General features: G+C 38.4%; 1 protein-coding gene across 4 annotated transcripts; it reads right to left on the reverse strand.

The window, feature by feature from the left end:
- Positions 1–80: 80 nt before the first annotated feature.
- On the reverse strand, positions 81–22,285 carry kansl1l (KAT8 regulatory NSL complex subunit 1-like). 4 transcript variants are annotated; one of them, XM_032568154.1, is made up of 16 exons: positions 22,033–22,285; positions 18,970–20,071; positions 13,791–13,932; positions 12,921–13,073; positions 11,848–11,945; positions 8,746–8,920; positions 8,297–8,420; positions 7,452–7,583; positions 5,305–5,451; positions 4,695–4,795; positions 3,300–3,418; positions 3,049–3,106; positions 2,856–2,968; positions 2,613–2,733; positions 1,487–1,730; positions 81–1,229 (listed from the first exon to the last, which is right to left on the reverse strand). In XM_032568154.1, exons 2-15 carry the CDS (start codon positions 20,019–20,021, stop codon positions 1,512–1,514), a joined length of 2,754 nt encoding a protein of 917 aa, XP_032424045.1. In that variant the 5' UTR covers positions 20,022–20,071; positions 22,033–22,285; the 3' UTR covers positions 81–1,229; positions 1,487–1,511. The 4 variants fall into 4 exon arrangements, with proteins under 4 accessions (XP_032424045.1, XP_032424042.1, XP_032424043.1 ...); XM_032568151.1 differs by having other exon boundaries at positions 4,695–4,813; XM_032568152.1 differs by having other exon boundaries at positions 13,791–13,935.
- Between the last annotated feature and the right edge of the window lie 25 nt (positions 22,286–22,310).

The following is a 22,310-nucleotide window of genomic DNA, read 5'->3' on the forward strand; positions in this document are numbered from 1 at the left end:
ATTAGCTTTTATGCAATAAATTAAAACATATTTTAAATGTTGGTAGCATACTTCATATAAAAACATGACAAAAAAGATCAGACCTTTGAAAACAGTTGATATTTACTGTAATGTGTAATTACAGTGGAGATCTAATAAAAACAAACAGCTTGAAACGTACAGAAGGGAGTGCCATATTCTATAATTGTGGGTTCTTTCCCCCAATTTAAATTTATTATAAAATATTTTTTTTGCCTTACACCTTAGCTGATGCAATAAATGTTTTCTACAAACTACCTTTTTCAGGTATAGCACAATGAAAAAGGGATATTTGGATCTACTCATTGCAGAATGATTGCAGATTTTTATGTACATACTGCATTTGTTCAGTCACATATTTTCAGATTACTGAGATGATGATGGGTTGGTGGAAGAACAGACTGTTCACCAAGTCAGAATTAGCTGATGGATTAATTAATGAACAGATGGATGATCAATGTGCATCTTCTTCATAAAAAAAAACAACATGTTGTAATGTTGTACGCTGATTGAAGCAACTTTCACAAGTAGACCGTCGCCAGGAAATAAGTATGCATATTTTTCCATACTCCATCTTCTTTTTCCATATTAAGACCTAAGTGCTCAAGTCAAATTCCATATTGTTCCAGGTCGTCATTAACAATAATGAGATTCTTTTATTATTGCTCTGACATTTAAACAAAATGCATCTGTTGTGCTTATAAATGTATGAGCAACCTCTGAGAACCAGAAAAGAAACAAGCACATGAATCATGTAATAAAACATTAAACCCACAATGTTTACTAATATCAATATTTACTGTTTTCATTAAAAAAAAAAAAAAACATTTGCAAGAATTATAGCACATATGAAATTTAAAAAAACATGTAAAAACAATCAGATTATATAAATAAATGTAACTACTTGGGTCTTTAAATCTGTAAATTTTTAAGAGACATCTTTGAGAATAAATAGCGTGTGACAACTGTAAACGGCTGCTCTACTTCACAATACAGACAGCTCCCACATTTACATTAAAACCCAAAACTACAGCAATAGCCGCAGATGTCAATTAAAACTGCTGTGGCACATCTCACAATACAAAATGACATTCGCATCAAAGTATTCAGATCAATACATTGAATGAAGAATTAGCATCGACTGTGTCCGGTATCCCTGAAAAGGTTTCCTGTGGTCTTGTTTTGGCTTGTGGTCCCTGATGTAAGGAGAGCTGGAAAACAAAGGAAATACTTAAAAAGTGGACTGGTTAAAAACCGTGTGTGTTGTTTTTCCATAATTAATTCTATGCTTCAGCTGTTATATAAAATTACTTTTTATTTTAATAGACTTAAATGACATTATCTAGAGCCAGTTACAATACAGCTGTAAAGTAAAATACCCTATGGCATAAATATCTGTAAATAATCAAACTTTAAGTTTTATATTTAAGAACAAATGTATAATAATATAAAATATCACCTTACTTACCTACAAAGATGTCATCACCGTAAACTCAGCTACCGCTGGATGCACAACTCTTGTTCTGTCCATAAGAGGGCAGTGTAGTGCAGGCTGACTGAGTTGGGGACAGTTGGGAGTTGGAAGGCTTTGAAGAGAGGGAAAGGCAGCTGGATTCTGTCCACCCAGATGGGATTTTCACTTCATCAGATAGCAGAGTCGCTTCCTCATGCTCATCCAGAGGAAAGACTCGGGACTCCCAAGGTGCCTGAGGCTGCAGGAAATACAGAGCAAATAATGTGGTTTCTGTCTGTTTGCTGACAACCACAAATCTTTTTCGGACGATTTATTACATGTAATAAACCCGGGTGTGAAACACTTTCATTTCGTTCAGCTATAAAATAAATCCACTAAATGCTTTTTCCGGACCAGTCCCTTCACTTAATTAATTCTTCGAGGTCTGTTTGGTTTCGGTGAAGCTCGGGGTTTCAGCGTTAATTGTGGTTTGTTTGGGTGCTGAAGTGCATGAGGCAGAACTGTGGTGATGAGAAAGCTGATTAGAAAAGCCTGGATAAGTAGCAGCTTGTTTCCTCTCCAATCACAGCAAAGAAGAAGAGAGTCCTACAATCAAAGCAGGATCAGGGGAAACAAGTGGAGACAAGTATCTGTGGAGGCTCTCAAGAAGCCATCGAGGCTTCGCAGCTCGCCTAAGCCTGTCTGGAAAAGGCTGAGGATATTAAACTCATTACTGCTGATTTATATTCTTGTCCTGTGCCAGAGGGTAAATAACATCTTATCATTGATATAGATATTATAGAAAACACATTTCAAGCAATGTTGAGAATTAAAAAGAAAATTAGGAGTTTAAAAGCAAACTGATGGCTGTCTTATTTAAAATATCAGTAATTTGTTCGTCCGACAGTGGGACAGCTTTGCTCTGCTCACTGATGAATACTGGAATGAATAAAGGACATAATAATCAATTTAACTGTAAGAACAAAGAAAACACACATTAGTAACAGAAAGGAAACAAGAACTTGCCTCAACCACTTAAAAAAAAAAGAATATACAATTTGAGATTTGTCCTTTCTCGGTGGAATACTGTTATAATCTCCATTTTCGTTGAAGATTCAGGACCAGAAGCTTGAGATCATACCAGCCACTCCTCCACCCGCGGCTGCTCATCAGAATCCAGCTGAGTACAACTCCACTCCACTGAGCTCTCGTCTCCTGATGTGCACATCCCGCCCCCGCTGCTCGATAGCCTGCTGCCAGATCTGAAGAGGAGAGAGAAGAAAAACGTAAGCCATCCACAAGAAGAACATTTTTCTACACTCGGCTTTCATGCAGATTGTTTTTATATAAAGATTTGTAAGCAAGTCTGTTTGTGTGCAGTCACGTTGTCGAACGTCTCCAGCATTTCCTCTTTTCCCAGGATGTCCAGCGGCGCTTCTCCTTCTGCTCCAAAGCCTGGTGCCTCCGAGCAAAGACTTCATCACAGAGATCCTCAATCTGCATATGACACAGAATGCACTGGGAGGTGAAATCAAGAATAACATTAATATGTTTATGCCAGGAAGATTGAACTTTACCTTCTGATTCTCTTCTCCCATTTTAGGAGTCAAACCCTGGATGTCGACCACCCGCCACCTAAATAAAAAGTAGAGACTGTTCATTATTGTTATAATTTATATGATCGTCTTATTTCTACATTTTCTGAACGGGGAAAAAGAAACTTACATGTGTCTCTTCAAACAATTCAAGTCAATACGATCAGTAAAATGAACACTACATTTAAACTGAACTTGTTTTAAACTCCTTTGACAGCACTCGGGTTGTTTACCTCGGCGTCAGGATATCTTTGTACTGCAGTTTTTCCACTTTAGAAAGAGGAGGGATGACGGGAATGACAATGTCATCAATGTTGTACACTCGGCCTCTGTGGTGTTTGCGAAGAAAGCCCTAAAAAGAAACAAAATATGTTATTGCATAAGCAGAGTTAACACTACAGCTAATATTTACAAATCTTTACATATTACAGAGGGTTAGCATTTCTATTGTCACATCCCTGTATCTACGACTGCTCTGCTGTCGTAGGGACAGATACAGGAAATCCTTCCTGCCACATGCCATCTCACTGTACAATAAAAGCTAAATCATTGTTCTGCACTAATCAGTCCAATTTTGCACAACTGCACTGTGGCACACTTGCTGTACATATATTTACATATACATATCTGCATTTTTTTTTAATCTTTGCAAGGACTGCTCTTAAGTTGTTTTTATATTGACAGCATTCATGTTTTTACCCTCATGTTTTCGATAACAGGGCAATTATTCATTGGAAAGTCCCATTAAATGAACTGTATCCATCATGTCCTGTAGATATGAATCACCAGCTGTAGGGACTATGTCTGGAATCAGCAGCAGTAGAATTAGAAACATAATTATGCCGCAACCACAAATAACATGGCATTTAAGCAGCAAAATGGAAAAATCTCTATAATTGACTTGCTGCATAATAAAAACCAGGTCCTTTGGGGAAAAAAAAATAAGAGTATTTGGACTCTTCCTGAAATGATGAAGTGGAGTATTAAATAAAGAACAATTGCTTTGATACTGATAATGAAGTTACTGACTTTGTGCTTCTTCTCGTCTTTCACTTAAGTTGAAATTTTCTTAAAACTTTTGGTTTTGCACTTGCTTTCCTTTCAGACATGAAGTATGGCATTGAAAAAACAGGACATCTGGAATCTTTCAGCACCTACCCAATACAAACTGGATCAGCATCCATCAGTTATTACAGAGTATGAGGATCTAAATGAAAAGTGATCCGAGGTCCACAATGAAGACTATTCATTGACTGTGTTTTATCGTGTTCACACTATGTATGCATATCTGTGAGTTTATTCTCAACATTTTTATTTTGTGCTTGCATAAAATAACTTAGGTTAATTTAAAGGCATGTACCGCTATGGCCCATAATAAGTAACAAATACACAAAGAAAAACATTAGGGGGGAAATCATTAACTTCAGCTCCATTCCTACTGACCGAGGTTTGGTAGTTTGATCGGTTTAACTAAAAAAAAAAAAAGGTTTGTTGCATTCAAGAAGAGAATTAAAGTATGAAAGTATGAATTTTGCTTTCCTAACACTTGTTGGTAGCCAATAGTTAAGAAATTAGTCACTTACTCATTTACAGATTGACACAAAATTGAGTGATATTAAGTTTGTTACCCGTGAGCCCCGGCTGAGCGTGAACTGCCCATAGTTCTCCTCCAGCATGTCATTTGAACTGTCTCCAAGATCACACAGCTGGTACAGGACATCCTGATCATCTAAACATATAACACACTCTGAAAATGAGAATATATAAAGGACAAAGCTGCAGACAACAGTGTAGCTCACAACTTAAAAATGTGATAAAAAATATAACTAAGTAGATGCTAAATGATCAATAATATGTAGCCATGAGCTAATTTCATCTCACTATTTCTTTGAACACATTTTTTAAACAAAAAAGCCTCCTTTTCTAACTTAAAAGTGACCGGAAACTGTTACATCTTTCACTAAATTGTATTTGTTACAGGTAAGATCACAGGTTTAAAACCTGAGAAATCAGTATATTATTTTAAATCGTTTTTGTTTCAGTGGAAGTAATTCTTGTTTTACTTTTAAACTGGCAAAGCCTTAAATTACGTTATAAATTGTGGTTTAAATACAGCAATATTTACTGTGAGATGTTACTTCATCTCACAGTAAGATGAAGTAACACTTCATCTTACTGTGAGAACGTTTTCAGTTCATCCAGTTACCGAGTAAGCATTTGACCCATACTGAAACCCACCTTTAGTCAGTCTGCAGCGCCGTCCTCTCTTTCTTTTTCTCTTATTGGATCGTCTGCGCTGACTCCAAGCAGATCCTGGCGACCTGATTGGTGACAGAGTCAAAACTCCCCTTTTCTGACGCCGCACATGTTGCTTGCATTTCCTACCTAGAAGTGTGAACACATGGCATGAATTAGACGTGTAATGTGGTTTTCATGCTGCTCTTCCAATACATTTTTAGATCAGAACCAAATTAGTATTTAGATTATTTTTTTCTGATCACAACACTAGATTTTCATATGTTACTTACATTTACCCCACTATAGCAATTGCATAAGGACTTATATTTTTTTCAACTGAGAGAGAACCCCTTTTACACTCAGCGGGAACAAGAGAGCCATAAATACTTTTGAGTTGCTATCTCTGAGATAATTAGAAAACTATCTCTGGAAAACAAAAGTTATCTTGTGATAATGAGATAAATGTTTGAGCTAATAAAGTGATAATGGCTTGAGAATGTGAATGTTTTCTTAACAGTTTAATAATCTTTGTTAGGGCTTCTTAAGATATTTCTTTGGCTTTACGGTTTTAGAAGCCAGGATGATAAATTAATGGATGATATGCAAACTACATGATCCATTCTAAATTGCCTTGTATCAATCTCCTACTCTTAGAGTGAAACTTTTCTTAAAATAACAAATTTTACTGAGATTTTCATTAAGATGGTTCTAGTACAACTCTATATGCAAATTGCAGTGAAGTTAGATTCTATCTTTGATAATTTCACTCTACTCTATGCATCTATATGTATTTAGTCAAGATTTTCTAAAGCATTAGTCCATAATGAACTGTGGGATTTGATTGGAAGTTTCAAATGATCCTATTCAATTTTAGCGACAATGATAACTGTATATTTAACGGGCTGTAATTTTGGGTAATTTACCATTGACAGACTGCCTTCCGCTGCTATTGACTAAAGAGAATAGGATCATTAAAACCAACATGAAATCATCAGTGAGCTGTGCATGTGACGTTTTTATCTAGTGTATATTCAATCAGGTTCCTTTGTGCTTACTAGTTGCACTCTTTTATCTCCATTTGTGCTCTACTATACACTAAAAACAACCACGCAAAACTAAAATCCCATGCTGATCTTAGGAAGTAAAAGCAGAAATAACATCCTAATTTATAGAAACTACAGAAGCACATAAACATATTCTAACACTGGTGATATGTCACACAATTTCATGCAGGTCCAGTGGGACATCTGACGTGAATAAAAACAAAAGTGGAGCTGAGAAAGGTGAAAGACGAAATATCAAGTTATTACTGTTATGTCATATTCATTATTTAGATACAGTTTAGTCCTTGGATTATATTTTTTCAAACTACATTTTACTTATAGTTTACATAACCAGGTATGACAGTACTATGGCATATGCACGGGAATTAAGAACCTCAACTTTAACAACAAACACATTTCCTCAGTTTCTAAAGTTATTTTTAGCACAGTAAGAAGATTCGCACTGCTCATTGTTTTTCTTTAAACTTCTGGCATGCTCTGTCTCAACTTCTTATTTGATTCCTGACTGATGCTGATCCATTCTTGTCTTGTTACTGTTGGGCGTCAGTTTCTGCTTCTCCACTGAACTTTTGAGAATTTGACCACAATCTCCTAAAGGAGTTAAAATCTGGGAAATTTTCTAAAAACACTTCCAACATTTTATTGTTATGTTCTCTGAGCAATCTTGTGGCCCAGTTCATCTGAGGCAGTGTTTTTGGCAAAATCTACAGTAACCCACAATCGGACTGTATTGGAATTCAGTCAGTACTTTAACCATTTCTAATAAAAAAAAAGTGGCTTCTTTGCTGTTCCTCTTGTTGCAAGGTCGCCAGTGTAAAAAATCTTTCATCTCACTGTGGGTAAACATGCACTAACACCCAGTTGTAGCCAATCTGGTTCATTGGCGACGTCATTGTATTGCCCGCCCCCCAACTGGAAACCATCTTGGGCTTTGTTGGGAACTTTCAGACACTCTGAGGCCTTTCTCACTGTAATTTATCTTCTCACTACAAATTTCTTGGAAATTAGGTATTATCATTGACCACTAAAGGGAAATAGGGAACAAACTGAGATGTGAACACAGTTCCTTCAGAAGGATCTTACTTTTATGCCTTGGTGTGGAGCTGGCTCTCCCATAGTTTGGTGGATTGGACAGTCTAGAATTGATAATTAAAGGTCTCTGAACCCATTCTTCTCTGGCTTTGAATTTCTGAAAATGATGGCTTGTAGTAATGCCTGAGAGGAGAGAATACAATCTTTAAGAACTTGGTGAAAATAATACAGTCACAGGAACCAAAGATATTTGATCACTCAATTCTCAATAGACCAAGAAAAAAATGTATCTATGTTTTGAACAGGGAGAAGCTACAACTTTAAAAAGACGAGGCACACCATGATCAAAATGTGCTACATTGTATGAGATATCAAACAGGTCAAAAATTGAACAGGAACTAAATCATACTGTTGCAATGTTTGTATTACTTTTCAGTGTGTAAGACATGCAGGTTTAGCTAAACAACACCTATGCATTACCTTCAGATGAATCTGACACTGTGACAAAGATCATGTGATCTCAGCTGCTATACAATGAAACATTCCACCAATATCAGCTCTATGGCTCAATAGTTATATTGCTTAACTTAATTTCTGTCATGCAAGAATGCAGAATGCTTGTATTGGCTACATATTTTCAAATAATTGAGTTATTCAACCAATATATAATACCAGATCTATAGAAACTCTTTACATACTACGCATAGAACACTGAACTTTGCTACCAAGGTGGTCGAGCAAACTGATGTAAAATTGGGCAAATCAAAAGTGGTAAATACATCACAGAAATGACGATTTACACCTTAAAGGTAACCTTATAGAATGGGTGAGTGGTAAAATGAATACAATTCTGAATTATTTCCATATGGAAAAAAAACCTTAATTGGAAGTTTTACCAGAGGAAAGAGGCACCAAAGGGTGAAGTCCTGACCTGCAGCTGCAGTCAGGTTTCGAGCACAAACAAACAGAATCACAAGAGTTACATGTGGGGAAGTGAGTAGATACGGGCTTTCTTGATTTCTGGAACAAAAATAAAACAAAAGGAGGGAAAAATAGATTTTACCTCATTTTGTTAGCAAGTAAATAGAGTACAGTTTTCCACATAAGTAATTAGCTTTCACATTTAGATTAGATATTTCACCTTCAACAGTCAAAAAAGTGCATTTGCAGCAATATAATCCTAATATGCAACCTGCAACTCTCTTAAATTATTTTATTAACATGAAGACAGATACTAGGAGGATGTCTTTGTCATATTAAAGAATGAACAAATCAATATGCATATGCGTACGGTACGCCTACAGCAGGAAAGACCAAGAAAAGGAGGAGCCTGCATTGAGCGTACCGGTGAACTGGTGGTGTAGCAAGAGGTGACAGAGAACAATCTGCGTTTGTGGCAAGACACCATGGGCCGGGTGCGGGCACACACACACGATGCATCCACTCTGAAGAGCCTTCTGCCTTTCAGCCTCCTTCCCTTTGCGGTCCCAGTTAGAAAAACATCATCTCCTCCAGGAGTACTGCGGGAATGAGATCAGATGAGATCATGAAGATGCCACGGTTATGACTCATGCACTAAAACAAGCCGTTTTTTTCAAGCTGCTGTCAGAACAGATGTGTGTCACTGGTAATAACATGAGTAACTGATACTTGTATATGTACTCTTGTTACTTTCCAATTAATAAACATCAACACAAGGCTTTTATTTTCACTCACAATGAGGTGTAAAAAAGGCAACCCTGCAGTCAGACTAGACGAAGCTGTTTGGTTACTTTGAGTATAAAAAGGTATAACCCAGACCATAAATATTAGAACATCAAAAAGTAAACATTTTGCCTATTTTCCTAAAAGAATTTAAAGTAAATCTTTAAATAAGTACTGGAAAAATACTGTACACCTAAAACTCACTGATTGAAATCTTTGATGTGCAACATTATCTCCAACAATTCAAAAATATTGCCACTGTTGCATATTTATCATGGATCATCATTATGAACTAAAAAAATAATAATTCTGAGCATTCAAATAACACATGCTTTTTATCTTTACTGAGAATGAGAAGTAAAAAGAGCCAGAAGACATTATTCATGTCGGGCTGGAGTAAAAGAAAAATGTTTCACTGCTTTTCTTACCCAAAGTTATGGCCCATTAAACAACAGAAAAGCAGCACAGAACTGACATTTAAAAATATTTCTCTCAGCCAAGTGAGAAAAACTACTGAGCTAGGGATTATAGCACTACCGCAAGAATGCAGGCGTCAGCAAATCACAATAGATTTAAGACTCAGTGATTAAAACTGATCTGCAACATTAGATTAAGACTTGAAATCCTGACTGTGCAGCCACATGGTGCCTTACCTTCTGTTTCCACTACTGCTTGCCACAGCTTTATGTCAGGCATGTTGGATCTGTGTATGTGCTGGAGTTGCCTCTGTCATTATTAATGCTGATTGAACAGCTGTGCAATGTTGGCTTTTGAGTAGCTGTTTGTGAATATAAAGTAAAAACAAAGAAGACACTTCTCCCCTTCTAAGGTTTTAATTATCACAACTCGTATTTGATTCTTCCAACATTTTATCCTAACGTTATACTTTTATTTTTTATTTTGGCAATCCAGTCAACAGGCAGTTAATTAGTGGATTTTGATCTTTGGCAATGAATCATTAACAGGTCAATATTTTTAGAAAAGCAAAAGCTTTCACAGTTTAACAATCTGAAACAATAGGTGTATAATAATGCATTAAGCAGGGAGATTATATTTTGCAGCTCTTGGTTTGGTTAGTTTATAATGCCATTTCCAAACAGCCTGGCCCTACATTCCTACACTGCGAGAAAGATCATTCACAAGTGGAAAACCGTACAGCTGGTCTTGGTTCAAGGAAGGATGCGGGCCTGGAAGTTCATACAAAAGTCAGAGAAATCCTAAAACGTAAAAACATAAAAATTGTCCAGAAGAAGTTTATCAACCATCTGCTTCTGAATTTCAGTTTTGCTCTAAATAGATGGGAATGTTAAGTTGCAATACATTATGTTTCACCATTCATGGTGATATTTACCTAAAGTCTTTTTTAAATTTATGTCCTGATGAGTAAAGTGAACTATGTTTTAATAAACATGCTCCAATTAGGTTGGGTTCTAATACTCATAACTACAGTATATTGAATAATTGCTCATACAGAGATTTTTTTTTTTTATCTAGAATCCCTTTACTGAAACAGTTAGTGTTGCTGTGATCTTGAACGTAAACCTTTTTATGGCTGTATTTTAATTGTTGTCAGCACAAGAGCTGAGACAAAGAAGGGGACATATGGGACACAACAGACCTCAAGCTTGAAAAAAATTTTCTGCTGTCAATACTGTGTTGTAAAAGGGCAGCAAAGCAGTCAAACCTGCTATTTCATCCTACCACATAATTTAAATTAATGAACCTTTCTGCTGCAAAACAAAAATTATTCATGAGCTGAAGTGACGTTACATTATGTGTGCAAAAAAAATAGAAATAAGAATTTGCAATTAGTGCTTTTAGTGTAATTAGCATCTGAAGCTTACTGTAGCATTTCTTTTATTTTCTAGATGGTAAACAGATTTGCAAGTATAGAACTATATTTCGTCTCGTTGTTTTCCAACTTTTAAAGTCCTTTATTCTCCATGTCAGATAGATAGGAAGTTCTAACATGAAAAGCAAAAAAGGCAACATTCTGTATTCTTTCCAGTTTCTACTGTAGCTGTTTGTTGTTTTCATGTTGCGCTCTGAACTTTTCTCCTGAGACATTATATCACTGTGTGACATAACTTCCATGGCTCTAAATGTTGCCAGCAAACACATAACTTCTGTCTTGTATTTTTTTCTTCCTATTTGTCCTCAAACTATAACCAAAGGCGATACTAAGAAGCAGAAAGGCTGAGGATTTCTGCATCAAGCTTCATCCACATGTCTGACCTTTAAGTCATTTGCAAAATACAAAAAATAATACATCTGTTGATATATTTTAAACATTCATTTTCAAAATATGTGCAACACTTTTTGGCTGTAAGACCTCCTCTGTAAAATCAGAGCTCCAATAGACTCAACAATAATCTGGGTGGTATGGGAGGGTCTGGGGGTTTAAAAACAAAAACAAAAAAAAATTTAAATGTGAATAATGTCTCTCAAATGAAGCCAGTTTTACATTTGTTGGTTGATTAACATGTCATGTTAGAATGCGACAGAGCAACCATTATAACCTAAGATATCATTTCAAATGTAACCAAAAATATGCCCCAGAAATGTGGTAACAAACTCCACCCAAATTCTAACCTCCACCCATAGCATGAGGCTGAAGCAGGAGGCATACGCAGCTGTCAAAACAGACAATTTTCTCAAAGTGTTCACAAGGTTATCTGAAGAATAGGGTATCCATTAACTGCAACTGAGGAGCAGCCGGAATGGGAACAGGAATTCTACACACCTTGTGAAGGTTCCCCTTTCGTTTGAAGGCTGTTTAGAGAGAGGTGAAAAATTCAGGGGAAGCATCAGACTGTTTACAATCTGGCTGAGCTGGGCACTCTGCAGAGAAGAAAACACAGAAATCAAGTCAACCCAGAAACAAAATGAAACCGAGGCTTTATTCAACTGCTTGCAAACCTGCATCATATTTCATATCAACAGAAACTGCTGACATTAAAGCCTGTGCTGCCATAAGACTATCAAAGCTGCAGTAGGAAGCTTTTACAAAAGTGTGTTTTTAAAAAAAAATTTTTTACAACGTTTACTATGTCATGACAATGTAACATGAGACAGATAATCTGTAAAAAAAATAGCTCAACTAGTCTGTGCATTCAAAGTAGGTAACTCTGTAGGGAAGGAGATACAGCATAGCAGAGAGCAAGGGGGAGGATGAGAGCAGCATGTACATTGGGGTGATTGACAGTGGTAAGACCCGCCTCCTGGCTCTGATTGGTTGTTTCTGACCAAGTGGTGCATTTCTGCAAATGGCAATAAGGCCACAAAGAGGAGGCAGAGAAGCTTTGTTTATTCACATTTTATCTTTCTCGTGTCTTTGTCTGTCAGGACATAGAGAAATATTTAACAAATATGTTAAAAATATATCTTATTTATAAAAGTTACCTCCTGAAGGTATAATTCTAAAGCAAATATAAAACAGAAAATACTAAGGAATCACCCAGAAATGATGCTCCTCTGTGATGTGTCCATCACATCCACTTTAGTGAACATTCAACATCAAAATTACATTCAACTTCTAATTCCATTAAGACTGGAAATACTGCATACTGTGTTATATTAATATGCAGTTCTACATCTACCTCAACCGCTGTAACAATTAACACGCTCTTTCTCCCTCCTGGGATAATTAGAACCACCTGACATCATCAAGCAGATGCAATTTATTCCCTCCACCTGCAGCTACTAATTTACCGTAACAGCACACGAGTCGAACAGCGAGCACTGTGATGAGTCAAGTCCTCACAGGCTGATACCGAATCGCAACGTTACACTCAACAAAGAGTTCAGCCATCGTACCTGTCTCTCGATGTTGTACAGAAGGCGCGTGGGACTGCAGGGCTCCGCATCGGCATCTGAGGCTGTGCAGGAGAGGCCGGCCATTTCTCTCATCAAGGTTTGCTGAATCTGCCTGTCGGTCAGCGGCTGGGATTGTGCAAGAACCACCCTGCCCTAAAGCCCACACAGAAGAGCATAGATGCAAAAAGACAGAGCTTATATGGTATTCTATGTTTTATTTACTGATTTAAATAACCTTTTTTCTACAATTCCACGGCATGCACGCTCAGGCAGGACAGATCAGAATTGTGTGGTCAATTTCTGTTTTTAGGTTTTAGAAAAGACTCGACCTGCTGAGTGTGATTTAATTCAGAATTTTCTCCAATAATAACATTAGAGGATATAAGAGCAGGTCATAAATGGTGTTGTTTTAACCCCCGCCTTTAGGGACACTAATTATCTACATAACAAAAAGGAGAGACGTCACATTGCGTGAAAGCAGTTGCTATAAAGCTAAATTTACATTTTAAAAAACCAAAATGAAAAGAATAAAAAAGAACAATTTTGCTGCAACATGTTGACCTTCCTATTAGCTGCTGAAAGTCTCACGCTTTTGCTTTCTTGTAGAATGATTGTTTTTCAATCTTTAAGTTTCAGTTTTAAACACTTCACTGGTACAAAATATGGCTACCTGTCAGTGTTTTTCCATTAGGAGCTACATTCACACCCAAAGAGTTTTGGTTTAGGATTTTGGAAAAAGGTCAGACTTTTGAGTTCATCGCTGGTTGGGGTTGATCAAGCTGACTACTACCCTGTTCTGTTCACCAACTGATTTCTCTGTGCATCTCTATAATTTCTCTGGTATAATTCAAGGTATAATTTCCATCATACCTTGGTGGAGCGTATGTGCTTGTGTAGCTCCACCAGTTGCTCTATTCTCCCATCCAGTTCGGACATACGGAGCTGCAGCCAGATCCATCTGCTGCTCAGCTCCGCTCGTTCTTCCAGCCACTGCATCTCGCTGCTGCTGCTCCTGCTGGCACAAGGTGAGAGATAGATGGTTGTTTTAATCTCATTTCCCAATGTGTCAGCTTCACCTTTGTGAAAACAAGCAGGCAACCTGACAGGAAGCGATTATTTTAAAGGCCGCACTCTGAATGAGCAAAGTGTGTGTAATAAAACTGGCTGTGTGAAAAGGTTACAATAGGAGCAAGTGTGTGTGTTTGTGTGTACTCATGAGGCTGAGTTCAGTACCACAGCAGTTGCCATGGCAGTGCTCTTGGACCTTGGCTTGCAGGGACTCCCCCACTTCAAACACTCTGATCCAGAGGGAAAGGTTAGGTTTCCCAGCATAAAGCTACAGACTGTACACTTCTCTGTACCCTATGATATAAGGTGGGTTTTTTTCCCCCAGTTAAATTCAATTTAAATAAATACCTAAAGACAAGATTAAGTCATACAGAAAAGAAAATATCAGTCAAAGCCACCCTGTCAGTGTGCTTCAGTGAAGTCTTTTTGTTAAGCGGCTAATTTCCCCTTCCCAAACACAGACAATGCCCAGTCTTGGCTTGCCCTTTTTCGCTTTCCACCAGTATAATGAGGAAATTCCAGGAATTTTTGCCAATCGCTGGCTGGAGGAGAAGAGGAGTGAACAAAGGAGGAATGACTTCTTTGCTCCTCTTTCCGAGAATGCTCCCCAAACTGTGTACTTATCACAAAGTTAATGAATCCAAGTAAAATATTAGCTGACATTCTGTGAATACAAGTCAGAGTGAGAAAGCTTGGGGTTCTTGCAGCTAAAGTGACGCATCAAGCTGAAAGAAGAGGCATTATCTCATTTGACTGTCTTGACTCATGCAAAGGAAATGGTGCAATCAAATTTAAAGATTGTCAAAGAATCTTCTAACCACAAAGAATATATATAATCCATTAAAACATTATTGAAAACTCTTTAATTTTTTTCACACCTTTTCCAAAGATTCTCTTGTTAAGAAAAGAATCTAATACTTTCTGTTTCCAGATGTGTAAAGCTAGATAAAATGAGAGGGATTTTTTTTCTCCATTTTTACACACCACTTTGTGTAGGTCGATCAAAAGAAACCAACTAAAATAAGGTGAAGTTTATGGTTGAAACACGTCAAAACATGAGTTCAAGGAGTATGAACAGTTCTGTAAGTCGCTGTAACTAACAAACTGAGTAAACAAGCTCCAGCTACAAATGCAAAACCCAATTACACTTTTAAAGCTGCATCCCATCAGTGCTTCAGCTGTTCCCACACTGTGAATGCAGAGAGTTAAGTATTTCCACATTGTTTTTTTGAACGGACTGTAATGATCCATTTCCTCGCAAGAAACAAGCAAACCACTTAGAGAAGGACATAGCTATAAAATCCTTGTGGAGGTTTAGAGCTAAATCACAGGGAACTGCACCATACCAGGAAAAACTGTGGGAAAAAGGAACTGGTTGACACTTTGAATCTGGACAAGAAACACAAATCCACAACCCAACACACAAATATGAATATATTGGTTTCCTCTTGCAAAAACAACTTTTTTTTTGTGTGATTTCTCACGTTTGCTAATTCCTTTACAGTATGAGCAAGAATGATCATATTTACAAAGGTCCAACACAATTTTCCAGTTTGATCAAAGCGTCCCGTTAAAGCATTTGGCAGAGCAGCGGCTGTGGCCCTCAGGACTGTTTTGTGGAAATTCCAGAGTTTACATAAGGATCTAAATTCTCCAGGGAATACACACATTGTGTTCGCCATGTTTTAGTAATGATGGCTGTGCAAACACCAATATCAGATGCTAATGACAGGTCAAAATGTCAAACACATAAAACCCTGCTTTTCAGCAGGGAGGAAGTGATGTCACTCCTGCTTCTGATTAAAATAATTGTTGCCCGCTTGTGCACAATGCCAACAAAACATCTTTTTTTTTAAACTGTTCATATGTCTTCTACTATTAAAGTTCCAAAAGAGACGCAGAAACCAGCTAAAGTCAGTATCAGTAAATCAAAGTTTTCCAAAAACTGGAGATTGGAGAAAAGCCACAAAACCCTCATCAGTGCATGCCTAATATAATTTAAATCTCTTTTGTTTAGATCATGGTCTCAATCCATGACTTTCTTTTTCCCTGGGGTAAAAATATGACAAGGCACAGAACAGAGGCCCATTTCACTGAGCCACTCTCTACAAGGGGAAAGAAAAGAGCACATGGCATTAAAATATGGCAGATGGGAACTGATTTTCATGGGCCAAAGAAAACATCTATTTTCCTAAATCTGTCCATACTTCAGTAGGGCTGTATAATTATATCGATTCTATGATATTTATAGATTTTTCCCACCTCGGAAGGTATCGATTTTTCATCCGCGAGTATCAATACGTTAAACCATAGGGGTCCATAGGCTTATACCGTCTTTTTAACATGTCTGGTTTGTGACGGCGTTGCAGCAAGACTCCACCTGCCCCAGTCTCACTTTCAACTTGTGCTTAAATGAAAGAACAAGTTGCTGGGGGTGAGGCAGAGCGACTCCCCCAGCAGCTAGTAGTAAACAGCTTACAGCCACGGCTACCTCCGGGAGCCAAGGTAGAAAAGCCTTTTCCTAGAGTCCAAAAGACTTTTTTTACTCCAAAATGCAGCCACAGTATGTCCAAAAGAAAAACATAAGTGCAATCATTTGCTTTTTGAGAGTTTACAGAGGCTGATAATCTCCCCACTCAGCTCCTGGATCACTGTTGAAACTTTGAGTTTTATGTCAAATCCACATAAATTAAATGACAGAAACTAATTTTCTCACTGCATCTTTGATTCATTTTGTCCAGCTGTATACTGTTAGACTCTGTCCAATCTGAGTCAGGTATTGTGTAGTTGGTGCTTTTAATCAGTTTTCAGTTAATTAACTCCAACTCTATGGAACACAAAATGTCACTAAAATCACTCTGTGCTTCTAAAATCTTTCAGAAAATCATAAAAGTGCACCAAATCATATCACTCGACAAATACCGTGATATATATATTGTATCATGGTCAGAATATCGTATTGTATTGTGAGAAAATTGTATTGCTACACCCCTATATTTCAGGACAGAGTAATAATCAATCAATCAAGTTTATTTGTATAGCACATTTCAGCAGGCAGGGAGTTCAAGGTGCTTTACATAATAAAAACAGAAAATAGCAATGAAAAGCATTAAGAAAAGCATTTGTAACTGTGATAAACAAAACTGGACTATGGTAACATCAAGAAAAAAATCTACAAAGTTCTTGATTCATGAACTGCACGAGTGACGTCTTGAGTTTCAACATTGCCAATCTAAAGGTTCAGTCATATCAGCCCTGTTTAGTCCACTTTAATCAAACTCTAGTTTGTTTGTCTAGAAAGTCTGGTTTGCTTGGGGAGGTGCAAAAGCACAATCGAACTCTGATGTGTTCGATCAGAAAAAAAGCAAATCTGAACCACCTGAAAAGCATAATTCTGCTCAGCAAAGTTTTTAAATCAACCCGTCTGTCAGGATGTACAGGATGCAGGGACTAAATAATGACAGCACCTCTGGAATTCAAAGCAAACTCTGAGACACATTATCAACTACAAACAGTGAAGAGCTGAGACATGATGGCAGAGTCTGGGTGGAACGCTGCTGGCTCGCTGGCAAGCCCGTATTTATTTCCTAGCCTGTGGGTAGAGAGGGAGCTGGCTCGTCAGATGGATCTGTTATGACTGCCGCATGGAAAGAAACTATGTGTGAGCGCTTAGCTGAGAAAAAAACCGAAAAAAACCCGTCAGAACACACACCACAGCAGAGAGCACAAAACATGTATTTATGACAGCCAGAGCGTGAATTACTCTGAAGGCCAAGTTAAGCATGCAAACAGCACTGGGGCTTCATATTCACAAATTCCCAAAACTAGTACTACAACATCAAAATTTGTGTTAGCTGTTCGTTTCAGAAATTCTCCAATCAAACCCCACCTAACGTTTTTTTTTTTTTTTTCTTACTGGCTGCCTTCCATCCCTTCAAATAAAGCGAGACAACATCTATGTGAACTTTCCACAGGTCTGAACTGAAAACATGAGCTCCATTCCTGCAGCCAAATCCTCTGCACTCCGAATGTTCTTCAGCATGAGTAGTTAACTTCACATCTGACACTGAAATGATCTAATTTTATGCTTCAAAGGATTTCCAGCGTCTAGGAGACCAAGCTGGTTTATTTAGCTGCACGGACCAGCTGCACAAGCAAGATACTCACAGTGGCCCTTTATACACAAACACACACTAGAGCTTACATTAAAGGGTTGCATCCTTTCTCTGGAAAGTCCTCCCCTTAAAGTCCATGCTTTTTGACACATTGCAGATCAGAAGTTGTCATACGCCAGTGGTAAAACAGTTTTATCTTCGTTCAAGTTGGAAGGATTAGAAGCAGACCATCTTTGTGAATTAAAAATGAGCATTAAACATATATAACAGTACATTTTTGGATAGAAAGTTTTCTATTCATAAAAGGTAAAAAAAATGAAAAGAAGGTTGAAGCCTAACCACAAAAAATGATTCCTTTTACTGTGATATTGCATGTAGAAACACAAAAAACTGGAACAAGTAGTCAATTTTACTGTGATTTACGTCATAGCACTGTTTAGTTTACTAGAAGTTAAAGATCCACATGCAGCCCCAGAGACAGACCTCTCAGCTAGACGGTTGAAACTTGAACACAAACACACATCAAAATTAGCTTTAGCTCAGATAAAGCAGGCCAGGCTTCAGGCTTCTGGAATGGCCGTCACTTTGACTCTATTGAAAATAAAAGGAACATGATTAAAAGCTGAGGCAGTGCCAGGAAACCAAGACCTTGTCAATGACTGCAAAAAGTTTCTCTCTGATTTACTAAGGAACACTGAACCAAATATTAGCGAGGTTTGTACATCATTCATGCTGTATGTATATTTTTGATCCTTCCCAGTGAATTCAAATTTGTCCACCTGGTTGTTTGAGTCACTCAAAACCAATCCAGACAATATGGTAATATAAATAACAAACTGACAGATTACCAACTTGATGATACTCACAAAGGTGAAAGCATGTCTTCCTCTGACTCATCGTCAGAGCTGCTGCTGCCTGTGGCCTCCGAGTCCAGGGCTTCCTGCAGGCCTCTGAGAACCATCTGGTTGGACTCGCAGAAATCCGCCACCTCGGCAAAAAAAGCCGAGGCTGCGATCGACTCTTCCCAGGGAAAACAGGGATTGCTGCAGCTTTGTGGCGGCGCAGCAGAGTCCAGGCTGTCAAGAGGAACATCCTCGAGTTGGAAATGCTTCTTCAGGCCCTCCAGCTGCTGGCTGCAGTGCTTCAAAGCGTGCTCGCCCAACAGGGCTTGAAGTCTCCTTTGCAGCCTGCAGGCTCGACCTTGAAGCTCCGCGTGGCGGGAGAGCTGCTCCTTCGCTGCGTTCTCTAGCAGATGTCTTGATTCCAGCCGCTCAGGGTTCACAAAGCCAGTCCCGAACGGCCTTAGAGTCGCAGTAGAAGGAAGACAGAGCTTCTCTAATTCCTCATACATCATCTTGGGCTGGGTCGCGTACATGGAAGTGAGGTTCTGAGAGCTTTGCTCGCCATGGGAATAGGAGGGACAAACACTTGGAAAAATGAGAGAGGAGTGGAGCACATCACCACCATCTGGCCCGCATTCAGGCTGAACACTTTGTCCGTGCAGGAGCAAGGCCTCCTGGCTATTGTGCTCTGGAAGAGGGATTAAAAACATGTCTGTTGCACCTGGGAAGACTGTGGCCACTTGACGAGATTCCCTCTGGCATTTACTGAAGCAGGGCAAGCTAACGAGTAAACCCGGAACAGGCCGGGCCACCATCTCACCCTGACCACGACACGTAGGGCCGCACGTGAAAGGATCAGGGTTTGCGGGGGGGTCTACGGGATCCAGGTAGCCTAGTGAGCAAAGATTCAAGCTGATTTTCTGCAGGTCGCCGTCATCTGCAGGTCTCAGGTGAGGCTCGAGCTCTACAGTGCACAGGATGGCGCTCGCATCCGAGTCCACGGCGACAGAGGCGGGAGGAGAGGAGAGGTGGATGCCGTGGTCATTTTTCAGGATCTTGGTCAGGGCCGGGGCCATTCCCCTTTCAGAGCCAGGCGGGAGGCTTCACAGGGCGCGCCCTGAAGGGTCTGACACAGAGCAGTGTGCTTGTTAATCTCAAATGATAAACACATTTATATTTCAAAGACAGTAAGACTGTACCATTGAGAAAACACATGAAGGGACGCAAGTAGCAAAAACTAATAAAAAAAAAAAGTTTTATTTTTGTCATTTTTTAAAATAATATATCTATTTTAATTTTGAATGTCCTGATTTAAGTGTAAGATTATATTTTAACTTTTTTATTTTAAAAAGTTAAAATAAAGATACATCATTTAAGTGTATGTGTAGGAAAAAGACCACATGTTTGCTTATATTCATATTTACGGTACTCTAAAATTGAGCTTCTCTGTGGACTAGAGTGGTGCCTCTTTTTACATCAATAGGACTGCTAGTGGCTAGATAGCCAGTACATTGTCTAGCAACCATGACAACTTAATAGACACATTGAAAGCATGAGGACAGTGACGCCCAACAACATTAGAGATGGGTGAACCCTTTCATATACGCAAACAGGGAATAAAGCGTTTTTTTTTTACTTCTGTTGCTTCACGCAAGGAATGTGGCAGCTGCAGAACATGTCCTCCATATGTCTGTGTGTGGCGGTTCTTGAAGCTCTGGCTCCAGCCACTGTCCACAACTTGTGAAACTGTTGAAAAGGCTTTTGACTTACAATCCTTCTAATTCTTGTGGCTATCCTTGCTGCTTTTGCCCCTTTTTCTTCTACACTTTTTCCTCCTACTCAACATTCCATGAATCTCCCTGGCTACAGCACTCAGTAAATTACCAGTTTCCTTTACCGTGAACTTGTGATGACCGTCTGCTGGTCGGCTGTGAAATCAGCAGCCTTCCACATTGCTGTGTAGACCAGGGGTCTGCAACCTTCAAATTTCAAAGACTAATTTTTGCCCTCATTGCAGTTTTATAAAGCCTTATTTGAGCCACAACTTGTAATCTATCACTATTTAGCCGGTACATTTTGAAGCCTAGTATTAGGCATATTGATATTTGTGAAAACAAAATTGCATAGTTTCCAACCTAATGACAAGACAAAACTGTTCTAAAAATACTAATGGGACTTTTAATGTCATACATTTGTGGAAATCTAATGCAATTATTCCATGAAACAAAACATAAAAAAAACTGCTAAAACGGTCATTTTTATTATATCTGTATTTAAAAACACGTCAGTAAACCTGTTTCTTTATCATTTTAAGCCAAAAGTATGAGCTATTGTGGAAGATTTAAAGAGCCACAGTTGCAGATCGGTCATAAAATTTTTGTATTAATGGTCTGATGTAATGTTCTAACATTCTGAAAAACAGATTTTTTTTTATTATGTGTGAGCCATAATCATCAAAATGAACAGAAATAAACACTTGAAACATAGCAAACATCAATGTGTAAGTTTAATCTGGAACTGAATTACAATAATAAATATATTTCCTGTTATGTGTGTTTGTATGTGTTGTGTCTTTTAAAACGTTGTTCTCATTGATCCCCCCACGCCCCCTTTTTTTTAATTAACTTTAAGCATCTGCCCCTTTAAGTCTCTGCACGCCCCTGCCAAAGATCCAATGGTAACCAAATACAACGTAAATAAACTGCAATAAAATTCGTCAACGGTGGTTAACGGTTAAAGAACAGTTATTTCAAGACACCCTAAGAAAACCCGAATTACCTACCAGCCTTTTCTGCCCTGTTTCATTGAGCGGGTAACTGTTTTACTATTTATAACGGACTCGTCAATAAATCTAACTTTTCCTTCAAGCTACTTAAACTTTAACCCAAACGGCTAAACTGACTGTCTAACTTATGAAAACTAAACGTTAGAGTGGTGCACTTCAACTTCTGAACACGTCAAAACTGAGCTTCACTGTAGTTTAAACCAATAAATAAACACGTAGCTGTCCCGGCTGTTAGATGGAGCCATGCATTACGAAAAATACGAACAATCCTTAAAATCTGTTTCAAGTGTTCAGCTACTCACCTGACCGCTCGTCGGACATCGTATGTTTCAGGGTTAGAGATCTTGAGCTGAAGATGTTCGAGCGTTTGTGAATCAAAACACAGCAGTCTGGGTGGCGTATATTGATGAAAATCGAGGTTCTGACTCGCACTGTTATTAAATACGAACTATGAAAACAATACGTTTTTCCCTTGAGGGGGTTTGTCCCATCCTGCTCCCTCCTGCTAGCATCCGCTCCCTAGATCTCCTCTGGCCAACTGCAGACAGAAGCGAGATTCTGGGCTCTGATCGACTAGGGG

The sequence above is a fragment of the Xiphophorus hellerii genome, chromosome 7 (assembly GCF_003331165.1).
Source record: "Xiphophorus hellerii strain 12219 chromosome 7, Xiphophorus_hellerii-4.1, whole genome shotgun sequence".
Lineage (NCBI taxonomy): Eukaryota > Metazoa > Chordata > Actinopteri > Cyprinodontiformes > Poeciliidae > Xiphophorus > Xiphophorus hellerii.

Coding starts and splice junctions, on each gene's coding strand:
- kansl1l (XM_032568150.1), bottom strand. CDS start 20,021: ATGGCCCCGGCCCTGACCAAGATCCTGAAAAATGACCACGGCATCCAC. Junction 13,936..18,969: donor GAAGACATGCTTTCACCTTT/GTGAGTATCATC, acceptor ACCTTGTGCCAG/CAGGAGCAGCAGCAGCGAGA. Junction 11,946..12,920: donor TGTACAACATCGAGAGACAG/GTACGATGGCTG, acceptor TCTTCTCTGCAG/AGTGCCCAGCTCAGCCAGAT.